Source organism: Vanessa cardui, chromosome Z (genome assembly GCF_905220365.1).
Source record: "Vanessa cardui chromosome Z, ilVanCard2.1, whole genome shotgun sequence".
Taxonomy (NCBI): Eukaryota; Metazoa; Arthropoda; class Insecta; order Lepidoptera; family Nymphalidae; genus Vanessa; species Vanessa cardui.
Window position 1 is genome coordinate 5,465,341 of NC_061154.1, and position 17,676 is coordinate 5,483,016.

A 17,676-nucleotide genomic window follows, 5' to 3' on the forward strand; every position below is an offset into this window, starting at 1 on the left:
CCACTTACCATCAGGTGGCCCATATGCTCGTCCTCCAACCTATACCACAAAAAAAAAATTGTATATAAATATTTTGTATAGCTTAAAAATATCTGCAACGCAAATAATGTAATGTTAATGGTCATGGCGGTTGTTCTGTTAACCAGTACGATAACAACGAAGTTAATGCTGAATTAGCAGAATATTAGTAACATACATATCCTGGGAAACAATTTGTAAAGAGGGAAATAACATTCAAATAGGATATATACTGTTTAGACCAATTAATTTTAATTTCAATTGTTTAATTTAAAGATAAAATATTTTATTAAAACAATAAGCCTATAAATTAGTTTGAATAAAACGTTTGTAAATAATAATTGAAGGTTGTATAGGTTCTAGTTATTTAGTCATTGCAAAGCACAGAATTTTACAAGTGTAATAGATACTTTTAGGTTTGACATTTTTTGTAAATAGAAGTTGGAAAAGAATATTTTAAGATTTGACTTCAGAGTTTTTAAGATTGGTTGAAAAATAGAAAAAAGTACTGTAGTTTACAAAATTAAAATATAAAATTTTGTTAATTATTTGATGTTAACGTTTTCTTCAAGCTGGATCCTCAAAATGCGCCGTAAACTTATCTATATACCATTGAAATGATAAACATCTGTGTTAACTTTATTTAAAAAAAATGGTATTATAAAAAAAACAGTAATTTTTTAAATTAAAAAAATAGTTGAATACATTTTGTTTGAATGTGTGCTACAAACAGAACGTACAAAATTTCAATTCATTTCATGTAAGTCCGTTTGTGTCGTAACGCTAATGTTTATTGGAATGTAACTTACATAATTTTATTACAGTCGTAAATGATTCGGGCAAAACTTTAATTTACATTTACGTATGATGTATTTGTTTTTCAGGAAAACGTACACGCTTACCCATTTAGCTTTAGTTCCGTTCACATAAATACTGTCACGCGACGAATTAATTGTTGCCAGTTTTTTTATACTTTATTACCGATAGTAGTATCTACGCGTGTATACCTAACGAGTGCATAAATTATCTTTATTTTATTTATAAAATATTTTTTTTATAAATAACATTTCAGTTATGCTACTCCTTTTTCGTATCTTGGCAACCCGTTTGAATACAATTTAGTTTAATTCTCAATGACGACCCCTAAACATCTCAACTCAGTATTGTTGTGTATCAATTTCAGGGGTTAGTGAGGGTTATTACAGGCACGAGGCTTGTAATTTCTTAGGTTTCAAGGTCGGTGGTGCTTTGGCAATGTAAGGCTGTAAGCTTAATGCGTCTTACAGTGCCAACATCAATAGCAATTGCGCTGACCACTTGCTATCACCATTTTTTTTTCGAAACGTGATGAAAAGTGGGGTTCCCCGGTTTCCTGGACGCCTGGACGTGGGTCCACCGATTTTACCCACTATCACCACCATCTTCTTTTCTTGCTCATACAACACATTACTCGTTTCGTATGTAGGGCTCTTTAGAAAACTTACTAATAAACGCGCGGTACCCATTCCGTCTTTTTGAGAGATGTCATGGGATTGTTTGCGCATGCTACCGACGTGACGACGGTTCTTGGGGTATCACAAATATAGACAATGGATCAAGTGTTATGTGTATTATGTGTAATAAATACTATGTAAGGTGTCAATATATGAAAGAGTAGTACCTTTTTTATTAGATGATTACATTATTGCTGTTATAAAATGAAGTTTTAAGGTCAATGTACCTAATAGTAAGGGGTCATTGCCACCTTGAGAAATTTTTAATGTTTAAAATATTATATGGAATTTAATTTTTCATATACCTTATTCCTGTCTAACTATATTAAGACACAAACACACACACACACACACACACGCACACACACACATACACACACAGTCAAACACATTCACATGCCATCCAACTGGATAACAGTAATACCTACCATGAACATTTTTCGGTGCATTGATCGATTTGTGGTTATTTTCTATAGAGCTTAACCACCTGTTGATACTAAAACTAATTACACACAAGAAAACAAAATAAATACGTCAGTAGTTCGTTCAGAAGAACAAAAACAGATCGTATCTTATACAATAAAATCTTTATGCGAGAGATTTGTAGGATCCAATTGCTTTTAGACAAGGTTTGTGACAATTGTTATTTGCCATAAATTAATTACAGTAAACATTTATATTGTAATAATAATAATAAAAAGCCTTTATTAATCTAAGACATAGTTTACATGTTCAGTTTAGTGACATGGCCCTTTTCGGGTATAGGCCTCCTCCAGTTGCCAAACACATCGTAAACATTTATATATTTAAAAATAATGTCAAGAATTGCCCAAAGATGTGAATAAAGCAAGAACATTAATAAAATTTGATTAAAAACCTGAGAAATAAAAAGAAACGAAATTTTTAAAACTGTTAATTTATTTTTTAGTCATACCACCACAAGGTATGAATATAACTTCAAAATTTAAGAACTTCTGCACGAACCTACAAAGTACCTTTAACGAGGCCATAATTGTATTTTTTTATTTCTTCCCCAAAATTTTTACATGAATAATATTTTCGTCCAAGTAATCCGGATAAAAGCTGTGAAATTTTCACAGCTAGCTAGCCATATGAGAAACATAAATTTATAAGAAAAGCTTTTTTTTTCATCGATTGGCTATCTATATAATATTGAGATATCGATAAGAAAAGCTTTATCATCCAATCCTTATTATCACAAATACAATGCCTTTATTCATACATTTATCATTACTCTAAGTCACAAATGCTATATAGGGATTAATCCGTCAGATCATGTTAATATTCATCCATTCTGGTTGGTATATTGCTAAGAGAGAGACATAAAAAATTAAGAGGTTGTATATCTTCATCACCACGGGACTCCATGTCAAGTATTATTAACTTTCCTTTATCTCACGTAGGTCTAGGTCACGTTCAACATATGTCATGTTAAAATGTTGCTTTCGCGTAATTTAGATTCCTTTGTAGAAAGAATATCAATATGAAAATTCTGTCCCATTTATCAAGTGTTGAAAATTTTATCGAATATAAAATTTATGACGTATACGCATTTTAAATTATCTCTCCCTTTGAATTTTAAATAATGCTGTTTTTCGTCAAACACTAAAATTATAATATTTTTTTTAATGTTTTAAAAAAAATATTATAAACAACTCTCCTCAAGATTTATACATGTATAACAAATTAATTGTGTTAAAAGATCAGAGGTACAAACAAAATAAACACTTTCATTTAAACTTCTAGGAATAGATATAAAATTTGTTTTAATTAATCAAATTCTCTATGACATGTTATACTTGAAACCAAAATATATTTTACACGAAATATTATTCTTAGTAAAAATCTTTGAACATTTCAATTTGTATATTATTTGGTTAGACGGCATTGAGTAAGTCAAGTTTCCACTAACTCTCCAATTATTCTACCGTCAATACAAAGTAATAAAAACGAATTCAATAAGTAGTGTAGAAGTACGTTACTGCTTACCAGTTTCAAAAGTTAAGGATTTTTTTCTCAAATAACGAAGTCTTCACAGACGTGATACCAGAGCCTGCGTGTATATTTTCTTACCTCGCTTTGTTTTGATTTACGTCATTCTTTATTTTCCTGCATGATTTTTTCCCATACAACAAAATAAATTTAAAATTAATGATGAGTATACACAAATGAATTGGACTTTAAACTTGTCACATTATCTCGTGTATTTTAGTTACTTTTATGTTAATCATGAATCTCCGTTAGATCTCACGATGGACTGGATTAGTTTGTTTAAAGTCACTTACCATTACTTACCTTATTTGGTCTACCTAGCTAAAATATTAAAGAAATATAAAGTTGAAGAGACATGCTAACTTATATCTTTTGTTTCAGAATATTATCTTTGAAAATTCCGTAACACTTAGATATATTTTTATATACATACTATAATACAAAAAGAAAAGAACAAACAATTCGACATCGCGACTATTACTTTTGCGATATCGAATTAATGGCTCCCGACAACCTTGCGACTAAGTAAAGCGGTTACGACTTTAAGACAATTTGTACGTATATACAAATAGTACAAGGTACGCCTTAGCGACCAAACGCTCTATGCCGCTTTTAATCTTCGTCTGGTCGCAAGGCGTGTTCGACCCTTTATCTACTAACATATTTGAAGGTACTACGGTGGTATTGTAATTATTTTATGAAGTTGATTGCGATCATATCTAGCAAGCCATCATTCATTGGGTTAATGGAGCCACGCCCTAAGTAAAGTTTGAACGCCGCTTAACATTGAACTATGCTAACTCTTTGACATATGATAAGCGAAATACTAATAGTCTTTAATTATAATATTAATTAATTTCGCAATCACATGAGCTTACAGACTTTATGTAATCAAAAACTTTTAACTCTTTGTCGAGAATGGATTTCAATTAGAGATTTAGCCGTGATGTAAATTTATAGGTCATCTTTGAATTTCAATATTAAGGTAATTAACTTTTGGAAATACCGAACATTGCATAAGCATACATTAACAATTATTGATAACGGAAATGTATTAATAAATATTTTTTTTCCTTTATTTTTTTCAATGAAACTAAAGTAAAGTAAGGCGAGCAGCAGGTGTACAGTCTGTAAATGTCATCCTACTGGATTTAGACCTTTTTGTGAGGAGCATGTCACTTCAATGTCTGCTGGTACACAGCTTGAGGTCGTCGTCGAATTCGTCCTACTAATATACAGAATTTGTGTTCATATATTCCTTAGGTGCTATGCAAATTAATTAAAAGACAAATTAAGCACGTACCGATGAGATGATGTACTTGAAACGATGATAGATGGACCACTGCATTTATGTCACATGTGTGTGTCACCACATTAGAGCTGCTTGGAAGAGTCAGCTCCAAGCTTGCTTCTTAAATACAGAAGAGCTAATTTCTATAAGCACATGCCGACAACAGATACATTTATTTTAAAGTAGTCTTAAATATAAATAGTAACATTTTTACGTTAATATTAAACCGAAGAAACGTTCGTCAGGATATTGACCCAAAGAACCCATATAACACAGAATCCCTACATTAATTTGTCAATTCGAGTTCAACATCGAAATTAATTATAGGGTGGCAATAACATTAGCCCTCTTCACCGCTAATAGATACAACAATTTCGTTTTGTTTGTCTTGTAGATACATGAAAGGTCTGCAGATCTCTTGGTTGGATTTTAAGGCTGTTAATTTAAACAGATATTACTTTTTGCCTTGCTTTTGAAAGAATGTAAATTTATTGATACTTTGCCTAGTCTTACATTAGGATACAATTTAGGATACAGTTTCAGATTGCCGCCATAAAACTAGAGTGTGGCTTAAAAGTGAGTTCTCAGATCAGAGTGATTAGATGATTTCTTTGCTATAGCATCTAGTATCTGAAGAGGAGACATAATATTCAAAATATTCTCAAACCTCGTACGAAGTCTGCTTTTTGCCGGAGTCTATATTTGGTTGTAACTATCTTTTAAATATCAATAAAAGATATCAAGAATCCTTTCAAACTAAACTAAAATACTATCCATCCACCACCGATCCAATCACACTTAAAAGCCTTAAGTGTTGAGTACAGATGCACTTAAGTATGTACATACGTACTACAAGCAAGAAGCGATCCTTTTAAAGACTAGGGGGTGCTAAAAATAACTTGGATGAACATTATTATCAAAGTTTGGAAAAACAACTTGGAAATATTCTAGGTGACATCACAACGGATACGAAAGCAGACTTACTACAGTATCACCTCACGAAAAGGTTGTATGCGTTGAAAAGAAATGTGCAATTGTGTGTGTGTGCAATCAATTTTTGTATATTGCAGTAGAGATCAAGGCCGATCACAGTGTAATCGCCCTTCATTAACAAGACGCGTACATAAGATCCAAAGCTATCGCGATATTAATGCATGTTATAAAATAACTTGAGCATTTACTCATCAGAGATGTCAGTTGTCTTCAATACATTGACAAAAAATAATAGGGATATAATCACTTCATACAGCAAATAAATATTTATTCAAATTAACAATAAAATATATTATATTTATATATTAGTTATTATTGTAATATACCAATAATTATTGAATGAATATTTAATTTCAGCGTTTAGTTTCTTTCCTATTGATTTTAAATAAGTTTATAAATTGCAGTAAGCTGATTGTAATAAAACAAAAATGTTAATAAAATAATTAATAAATAATGAATTAATTGTATATCCAAGGACTACATGAGTTTAAATCGTGTTAACATATGCTTTATAGTTTTCACGTGATAGCATTTGACGTGTGACAAATCTGTATCACGCTATCATTTAATACTATTACTATTATCTTTCTATGGACGTGCTGTCTATGAATTGTAACTTTTTTCTGTGCCTGTAGTTTTTTTACACCTAGGAAGCATCCTAATCTATATTTTTTTAAATTCAAATTAGTAACAAAAAGTTTGAATTAAACTCCACAACTAGGACCTCTTTGTTCACTTGGATTGTGTTTGTTGACTTCTTTTCTAACTGTATTATTGACTTTTACGGGGTTTTGGATTCTTCCATGATGCGTTCATATCTATCATGGATCATCATTTTTAGATTGTAATCCAGAATGTGCTTAGTAATCGCTGTCTATTCGTGACGCGTCTTCGTCGTCGCTGTAAAATATGAAATTCTATCAAGTCGATTTATGCCCCAGTTATGCTATCTGATGTGGAAAATCTTCCGAATACATTTAACATTTATAGATCTGAGCAATAGTTTAGTAAGGCAAAAGCAATGTACATTAATTATTCTTATGTGAATAGAATTGAAGTTACTATTACAGAACCTCTTTTATCATTAGCCGACGGATTATCTATTGTACTTTTTTCAGTACAATTTATGCCTTTTATTTCACTTTTCAATTTATCAGTATATGTATTGAATATAAATCTATTACAATGAAACTTAATATTGGCACATAATATACTTGTAAAAGATGGTTTTGTTTCTCCTTGAAATAATTCGTATACGAATTGTTATTATTTAATAATTACCAATAGAAATTATACCAAGAATTTTCAGGTCAACTAAAAGTAGTGGGCATAAAAAAATATTGATAGTGGCGAATTTTCGGGCGAAAGAATTTAGTTTAATAATTTGAATCTATAATTTCCTCTTCGGCCACAAGATACTTTATCTAAATGCGTGAACAAACACTGGTCTGTGGCATACTCTCATAATACGACAGCAATTCGATACTGTGATCGACTATTGTGTCCAACTACAATAGTGCTACTATTGTGACGTTACGCAAATAATATTCAGCTATTTTACATATTTTATAAATTAGTAAAATACAAGCATGAAATCAACCATCTATAATGAAAAAACAAAAGAGGTTACAATAAAGACTACTTTAGAAAAGAATATTAATAATGCGCCTCAAACAAGTTGAACGTGTTAAAATATTTCACAAGAAAATTCGTTACAAATATATATTACGCCATAATTTTTTTTTTATATTGGCGAATAATTTCTAAATTATGATATTAATGTCTCATCGTGTCAATCAGTAATCAAACAGAATATTAATAATAGTATTTGGCGTTATTGTATTTGCTTTTTAATCTTATTAGTATCAACTGTAGCCTTGCCTTAGTGTGTCAATGCGGCCGTCGAAAAATACCCCCAGGGCTTTTGATTAGATTAATTATGATTGGAGTGAACTTATACAATTACGTTACCGTTTGGAAAATTGTTTTGTGGCCGTTACAGATATTTTATTGTAACTACTCGTTTTTTAAAAAAAAAAATACAATTCAAGAACTTAATTTACAAGTTATTTAAAAACAAATATATTATATAAATTGTTTGTTTGTATGTTAGGGATATTCTCAAGAACTGATTATCTAAAAATGTTTTCAATCGTAGAAAGGTACATTATTCCTTTGAAACATAGGCTAATAATCACATTATATTTAACAATAAATTGGATCCTTGCAAAGCCAGAATGGATACCGGAATAAAAATAATGACTATATGGCCTAGTAGCTTGTATAAATCTCAATCGAATTTTTGGGCAAGCATCACTATATTTTCTGATGTATGGTCCACGTTTGTTCATAATCATCATTAAACTATTGTTAGTCCGAGAATGATAACATCGTGAGAAAACCTTCATATGTCGAAATAAAAATCTGCCATACCTTTATTGTATAGCGTGATCTCACTGCAGGATTGTCTTAGAAAACCTTTCCTCAAAAAAAGTGGGTGGTCTTGTTTCAGTGAAGCCGGTGGTTACATTATTTTTAACAAATATCTGATATATTTTCGAATTCAACAAATTTAACGGTTTTAGAGAACAATTTTAGTGACGTATTCCAAAGGGTGTATGTGTTGCGTGTGCGTTTTAAAGAGAGATGACGTCAAGAAAATATAAGAGCGGGGAGCTCGTAAATATCTTTGCTACTTGTAATTTCGAAAACCTCCGTAACCTTTCTGAAGCTTAGTTACTATGTCAAAGAAAACATCCATATTAAAATGTTCTGTTAATTGTTGGAGTTTCCTTCTCTTGCGTCGGTGTCATGTGGGTTGAGACCACATCATCACAATACAAATTATGTGGGTAATTTGCGACTTGACGGAAATATCTAGAACATCAAAGGACTACTGAGAGCTTGTTTATTTATTCTTGGAACGGACTTCATTTCAACTTGAAAATATTGTTTATTATATAGTTGCTTCAAATTTTATATAATGTTTGATAGAAAAATCCATTTTTAAAGATTTATGATTGGTGCACGATAAGTGGTCTCCAAACCAATAGCCAATAATGTTGTAGGAAATATTAAATTCACCAATGAGCCTTGGCCACTAGAAACCTATGTCCATTGTACCTGTTATATCATTGGCACACGAAAATAACAAGTACCGCAGTAGAATATGGTAGGTGATCCATACGGATCCTAAAATCGTAAATTATGAAAAGTTGTCAAACAGTACTATAACATTATAATAAATAATTCGAAAATAGATATGAAGTAAAGCTAGGTGTCAAATGTTACTCTTGGGAAATTAGGATATTTTAGGAAATAATGTTTTTTTTTTTTTTAATTTGTTAATGAACCACATTTCATGAAACGAAAGGCACGCGTCCAAAAAAATAGGCAGTTAAGTCACTCTTGTAAATATTATTTATAGCGTACTAGTTGTCTCGGTTTTGTGCGTTGAAAATTCTTACAAAGTTCTCCCTCCACTTTCCTCCCTGAGGAAAAAAATTCAAAAAATACTTCCTTAGTGAACGTCGATGTCGCTAAAGGTACTACGATAAATTTCAAAACAAACGCCCGATAATTTCGGATATCTCCAGATGAAAATAGTCTGAATTAGAAATTGTTTTGCGCTATAATTTTACTGTATAAGTATAATTAATCCTTATATCTCTTAGTGATTCATATTTAAGTAATTTTCACTATCAAGGCCAAATTTAATTGTTACCCATTATCAAACTACTCGTGTAGACTTGACAAAATTATGTATGAAGGATATTTACAAATTATATATTCCATCCTCGGTTATATCTCTTTCTGATTTTAAAAACCGCATCAAAATCACTTTAGTAATAGCGGTCGAAAGTGACTTTGTTTGTTTTATAGTATTTATGGGATAATTATTATTACTTTAATTGTACGAAATATATAAATCATTCAAACTACGCCAGTGATTCACATTTTTTAATATAGAATAACATATAATAATGTTGTTATTAAGGCACCAATTACTAGCATGTATAACTTTAAAACTTAAAAGATATATATTGCGATACAAATCTGAAACAACTTTACTGCTTACATGATATTAATCATTAATTTTCGGTCGATTTCAATATGAGAACACAGCTTGTGGGCATATCTTATTATGTATATATTTTCTATTCTTGATAAGGTGAAATTTGTTTACAAATCTATTAAACGCATCCATACGAATTTCATCGAGTTTATTTATTTGCCTGTCATTGCGAATGGCTGCCAAAATAAATATCTTATTTCGGACGCAGGTGCAGATATAATTTCGAGTATGTGGCTCTTTCGAACGAAGAGGGAGAGGTTGCCTACTTCGACTTGCGACGGCCCAGCGATTGTATCAGCGCCTGACGGAGCTGTGCCTGCTGTGCAGGTTGTCTCGCAAATGTACAACGTGATGCCGAGAAAAAGAGGGCTCATTGTAAGTTATTTCTTATTATATATTTTCTTAAAATAAAAGTTTTGATGTTAATATGAATAGGTACTGTAAATGATCAAGCTATTTTAAATTTTATATAAGTGTGAAAATCTCTCTTCTTAGTTTAATAATAACAATATATTTATTAATAAGTTTCACACCGGAAGTTGCTAACATTTATTCGATTAAATAAAACTTTGGTAGAGAGTTCTACTAACAGCAGAGGTACCGGCCCAAAAAAGAGTGAAGTGATAACTTCTTATGGGAGAGAAAACCGCTTCGTTACGTAACGCGTTACGTCAGTCTATTTGCCTCCCTTTCTCTTCCTCTCCCGCTCCTACAGCGCTAGCCGTATTTCGGACAGGTTTAGTTATCACTCTTTTAGGACGTCTTGAGTTGCACATGTAATTGTTATTTTTTCCTGTATGTACAGTCAGACTAAGAAAACTTTCGTCAGTATTCGTATTCATTATTTAACAAGTCTTAAGCCCTTAGTACCTTTTGAATCTAAACATCAAATCATTGCGACGCAATATGTCATTCTCGATCGGTAAAGCAGATTATCGCTCATTCCCGAGCACACGAAAATAGATCTTAAGGTGACGAACCTTTTCTTACCCCGACTGTACATACTCAGGATACTCCCTTGCGAAATGAAAACGGGGAAATAGTTTTGTGTACAAGAACAAAGAAACTTGTATCAAACAAATTGGTCGCTCAAATAAACAATCATACTTTTTCAATTCGTCAATCGTTGATCACGCGACACCAGTGTTTTAATCACGTTATCATAACCTTCTATCACAAGTGTATTTGTTAATTAAAAGTAGCCGTCAAGTTCTACATTAGGCTAATTTTATGATGTAATCGACGGTAGGTTTGAAAATGGTCAAATTTAGGTAATTCCATCATTTGACTGCTCGGGTTGGCTTTCCATTGTTTTTCTGACGAGTGATTGATCATAGCGGGCACTAAAATAACTCATATGCAGTGGCAGATTTTATTTACTGTGATAATTTTACTCCATTAAAGCACTATTCGATCGACATAGCCACCATGGTAACAGCGCTGAATTGAATTATCGAATTCGATATAAAGTGGATTATCTGCTTTATAATGTCATATTAATAAGTGAAGCAAATTTTGTACCATTTTTACGAAATTTATGTGGGCGAAGATATATAGAGGTACCGGGTTCAAACACCAGGTCGGGCTAATAAGTTTTTAGATTTGCCGTCCCATGGATTTAATGAGGATGAGGAAATAGAGATGATGCCTGCATGATGCATGTATTTGCGACTACACTTGTATACAATTATTAGTCCTGAGTATTTGGCTGGCTTTCTTTAAAATTGACCGCCTCGGCCAAAATTGTCAGGACGATGTAATTTGGCACAGTTTATACGGAAACTAATAACATAAATATTTTTATACGTAATAGAAATACATTGAACTAATGAAATAAAACGTGACTCACACTACCATATGTTTCAAAAACACATACCTACACATTTAAAATAAAAATAAATCATATTTGACACTATCAATGACAAGTAGTGTCATGTTGAAGTTAATAAAGGCGGTTTTGACTTTTTTAATGTAATAGCGACAAGGTATTACGAGCTGAGCCAGATTTTTTCTATATTTAGAATCAATGTATTATATTTTTATTACCAATTAGTGTCTGCTTCTAAGGGTAAATCTTAAGAATGCTACAGACTACAAAAATAATTATTTTCTTTGAAGTAGATATTCATAACTGTGATCAAATAAATGGTTTTATTTTTAATTATAAAAAATCTATGAATTCTATTAATAAATTGTCGTCAAACGACGTTCGGTAGATGTAAAACTGAAATCGAAATTGAAATTTATCAAAATAATTTACAAGAAAAGAAAACCTATAAATAATTAAAACTATAACAAAAGAGATATAAGCAAATATTTATTATCAATATAAATAGTTTTTTCTTATTATTACAAAAATATATACATAAAGTAACGCTGTATTGATACAACACACATATGACGGTGCCAAAAAGCCGTTCGCTTAGCGCCACAGCGTATGCTGCGCCATACGAATACATACGAATGTGTCAGTCTCACTCCCAAGGCGTTTTAATATATATATTTTAAGTAAGTAAGTAGCAACTAGTAACAGTTAAAATCTTAATACAATAAAAAAAAATACATTTTGGCAGTGCTAAGACAAGACAGGCAGTGTAATGTTTTTGATTATCAGTCCCCTCGGCCATAAAAAATAAATCATTTGGAACTATTCACTTTTAGCGCTGTAGCGCTTCAATTTTATGAGCAAAGTAGCAAGATAATTGACTGGATCTACTCCGACCTATCGATCCGATCTTTAATGCTTATTATTATATAACGTGATTTATTCAAGTACCGAAATGTTTGGCAATTACCTGGCGTTGACGTTATATAAAGAAGCCTCCCGCTGAGAAATATACATTTGCAAACTTGTCATAATCGTAATGACAGAAAAACATGTTATCATCGTAATGTTATGACCTTTTCTTGTCAATAATATTATGTAATCTTTGTAGCGTTTTGCTTTATATTCTAATAAATGTAACTGTCAAATGCACCTTCATCCTTTATCAGGTATTTACTTGTTTTTATATAGACAACTTATCCCTTACTGACCCATCAATCTGTTAAGGATATAGAAAAAAACAAATCCATCTCATTTAAAATCTTTAAGCTCGAAATATATTTGTTACTTTTTAAGTTTTTTTTATACAATATAAAGTGTTATGTTTTTGTCAGATTTACATTTTCTAAGATAAGTAATCTAATCAAACACGACCTATTTTTATGTTAACATTTTTATGCTAATAAATATTGAAACTTTAAAAAATGTTAATCATAACGTACATACTTTAGCCATTCGCCAAAAAACTTGTAAACAAAACACATAATTTGAAAATATTCTATTTTCAAAATGTATTTATATGAAGTATATTCAAAATGTCTACAGTCAAAACTCACGTAAATTGCGACTTAATTAATTACTAAACAGGATTCTGTTACATCGATTTTATTCTGCAAGTAACACTAGATAAATACTGTCAACCATTTAGACAATTGCACTTATTACTTCAATAGTCCAAATGAAAAAAGAAAACTGCAGCTATAATGCAAATTAAATTAGAATTGTACGATTCCATATTCAAATCAAAAAGGAGGTCAAACGGCATGCACAATACAAGCATTATTTGACGTTTTAAAAATTAAAATACAGGCTTATAAACAACTTAATTTTTCCGAATAATAGTTGTCTTATGTCAGTAAATATTTCGTGTACCATGTGTCGAAAACGAGATAAAATAATAGTTATATCGTCAATAAAATGTAGTACAAAATAACGTCGTAATATCTTTTAATTTTCTGCAATGTTCGCGACTGTGTTCAAGTTAACATACAATCTTAATAACCAAAGATGATATGGACTCTTAACAATTATTTCATGCTGCGTACAGACTAAATATTTATACTGAAATTTCCAATAGAAAAAAATACATATAGATAGTGCATTAAAACTATGTAAAGACTATAAAAACTCATCTTATTTGAGTAATAATAAATTAAATCCGAAAATTAAGTGATTTTGCACCTTAGTTCTCCCTGTCTCGTTGAACTCCAACCAATACTTTCAAATCATTTGTGACACTTTTAAAACTTTTGATAGGATATATGGAATGATTGTACAAACTTGAAGGGTTTACATGCACATGTGTGGGCCGCACCTACAATATTATTAGCAATGTAGGGATAATATCGAAAAATTGCACAATGATTGAGCAGAAGTATGAGTGAGCTTAAATATTATTGCGCAATATGTATTTTTTGTACTGTGTAGGGTTAGTATTGCGCAATATTTTTTCAGTTAACTATTTTTTCTTTCAAATCACTAATATGGCTGCAGCCATAACTTCGTTTTCAGACATGTTTCTCTCATGATAGGTAATATTGACGTGAATGGTTTGTCAATCTTATTGCACAATATTTTTATAGTGCAAATTATTGTATATGTATGGACCGCCTAAGAAAACACTGTTAATACTTGAATAATAAAAAAAATCTAACTCAAATTTAATTCGGACAGCCTATAATGCGAACTTAGGAAAATATCACACAATCACCGAAGTAGGCCAGACGCCTACATCGCTGTACTTGAGGTCTGAAAACGTGAAATTATTTTAACTTATATGTTTATATAGACGTACATATATTTAACCATATAGAGAATTTAGATTTAATTATCTTATTACATATTTTTGTCTATAACGGATACACAAACGTCTTCCTTGCTTTTGTCTAATATCAGAAATATAAACAGCGATGTTTATTTGTCTTGGCGTCCGAACAGAATTGCACTTTAAAGGATCGGACGAATATTACGACAAAAATGTGCATGGACTCATTGCATAAAAATAAGCAAAATTCGATTTTCTACTCTTAAATATTATATATAACCTTCACAAAAGTCATAGATAAAAGTAGAATAATGAATACTTGCAATTTCGAGTCTCATCATGTTGATTATAATTGTTAGTAATATGTTCGAATTGAAACAATTGTAAATTGCATTAAAATAAAACAAATGTTCTTAATGGCTTGATGAGTTTTGTACAAGCTAAACAGCCATGGCTACGTACCTACCTATTGCTGTATAGCCTATTGCTGTATAGTATAGCTTGCTTGCTTGAAAGGCGTGTAACGTCTAATTAAAACTTCTTACCGTACCGATAGTGTCTATGATTGGTTCCGTTGCCGGTCTGTCCATCATAAAAATTATGATTTTCAATTAATTTTCTTGCTCGGTTTAAAAGATTTTAGTTAATGATATAAAAATAATATGATTAATTCAAAGATCGCAACAAAGAAGTGTCTGTGTCTTAAATCGTATAATGATTCTATAAATTCCATTTAAAATATAGTTAAGCAATAGTTTCGAAGTCGTTTGCAACGGTTCTCCATAAACGTTTGTCCACAATGGAGTAATACTACAAATACGACTGCACATAAACGAACAGCGGTCTATAAGCGGTTACACGAACATTCTAAATATAACCGCTTGAATTCCACTATTCTAAAATACATGTATTCTATTTATAACGTTTTATTAATATTGTTATTAGGTTGAATTTAAAAAAATAATACATTTTAAAATATTTACTTTTAAATAAAAATATTTATTACAATAACTTTTTTCCGAAAAATATCACGACAAAGAAAACATCAAATAGTTTCTACGTCACACACATTATCAAAATTTTCTTATCACGGTTTAACTCGTTCTTTATCCGAACAGCAGGAACAATAGTCAACATAACAATTATATGGCTCATAAGATGGAGTAAGGCTTGAAGCAAAGTTATCGGATGATTCAAGACGGCGCAGAAAGCTCTGAGTAAATCTGACAATGTCCAGTCATGCTAACCCTAGTAATATTCTTAATACTTCCTCTGCCTATAACCTCTTAAACTGCTCAAACATGCTTAAACTGCTGAATCGATTTATATGAAATTTTATATGGACATAGTTTGAAGAGCTGAGATGGCCCAGTGGTTAGAACGCGTGCATCTTAAGCGATGATAGCGGTGCTCGGCGGTGTAGGAAAACATCGTGAGGAAACCTGCATGTGTCTAATTTCATCGAAATTCTGCCACATGTGCATTCCACCAACCCGCAATGGAACAGTGTTGTGGAATATATTCCAAACCCTCTCCTTAATGGAAGAGGAGGCCTTATCCCAGCAGTGGGAAATTTACAGATTGTTACTTTACTTTTTACTTTTACTTTACATAGTTTAAGTTTCGGGGAAGAATGTAGGCTATTTTTTTACTTCAATTCTTGGAGGAGAAACGTTGAAGTCAAGGTTTGTGATCTATAAAGTTTTATGAATTTCGCAAGCGTAAGGCCGCGAGTTCTGCTGATTATACACTGTAAAAAATCTGTCTTCTCGATTCAAATGCCTTTATATTTTATACGCCATTATTTTCGCTGATATGGCTGCGCTATTATGTTTGGAACAGATTTGACATAGCATAATATGATAACATTATAAAATATGGGTAAAACTTTTACCAATTTTTTTTTTTTGAAAAATTGAACACACAAGTTTAATAAAGTAAATGTTTAAAAATTTAAAGAAATTGAAGTAATGACTGGTTGTTTCTCAATTTGTTTTTGATAATGTTATGTATGTATGCAAAAACACAAATGATTTTTCCAGATATTGATACGTCATACTATTAATACTGAAAACAAGCATAAATTTGTTACTCCGAGTATCCGATTACATAGGGTTACTAACGCTTTTGTGGAGCAATGTATACATTTTTATAACGGGATCATAGAAAACGTTCAAATATTTTCTACTGTAAAATTTAAAAGAATTTTGAAGAGTGAGGTGATCGTCTCCCTATTTCAAATAGCGAAAATATGTTTATTGTTATTATATGAAAAAAAAAATAGTTGTAAAATTACTGAACCAGTAGTAGATTTCAGGGTATCAATAAGCATGTGTAACAATTCAATACTAAATAAAGATTATTGATTTTGACATTCACTTTAACTTCTATCACCGGATCGGAAACATATCAGATCAGAGAAGAACCGGCGAATGAAACTCCAAAATATTATTTCATACTTAATGTCTCACAACATATTCCTTACATAATATAAGGCATAACCTTGCTAAAATAAATTTCCACATTAATAGCTGTTTTTATTACTCTTCAACACATTTTCGTTTTTTCCACTTTATCTAAAGAACGTAAAATAAAAAAAGGATTTTCAAATTCATCAACGGAATAAATAAAGTTAGAATATTGGCATGATAGAAAACCGTTTTCAATGTAAAAAAAAAAACTATTTTTTAATTAATCTTTGGTAAACGATCACACTCACCTTTACCTCGTTAACGTCAAAACATCTCGATGTAACTATATTTTAAGTAAACCGTGACAGTTCAATGTAAGTTCAGTTTACTAAGTCATGCCAATTCCCGGGATAATTTTTATGCTTCTGTTCATCAAAACACATAAATCCTTTAATTCAAATTCTCAGATATTTTCGTTTGTAACTGATTGTCACATCGGATTACGAGAGTTACAATGATTTTTTATTGTATATTTTGGCGGACGAGCATATGGGACACCTGATGGTAAGTGGTCACCATCACCCATAGACAATGAAGCTGTAAGAAATGTTAACTATTCCTTACATCGTCAATGTGCCACCAACCTTGGAAACTAAGATGTTATGTCCCTTGTACCTGTAGTTACACTGGCTCACTGACCCTTCAAACCGGAATACAACAATACTGACTACTGTTATTTAGTTATATTTCTTTGTTCTTCTGATAATGTTTACAACAGTTCGTACGGGAGAAT

The 17,676-nt window shown here is 31.2% G+C and overlaps 1 protein-coding gene across 1 annotated transcript in view; it reads left to right on the top strand.

Annotated features, from left to right (window-relative positions):
- The window catches only part of LOC124543143 (transient receptor potential cation channel subfamily A member 1), a 76,138-nt gene that overhangs the window by 13,001 nt on the left and 45,461 nt on the right, over positions 1-17,676 (top strand). Inside the window, exon 2 of the mRNA XM_047121213.1 lies at positions 10,092-10,258. Coding sequence (XP_046977169.1) covers positions 10,112-10,258 — 147 coding nt within the window. The 5' untranslated portion in view covers positions 10,092-10,111. The remainder of the gene's footprint in view (positions 1-10,091; positions 10,259-17,676) is intronic.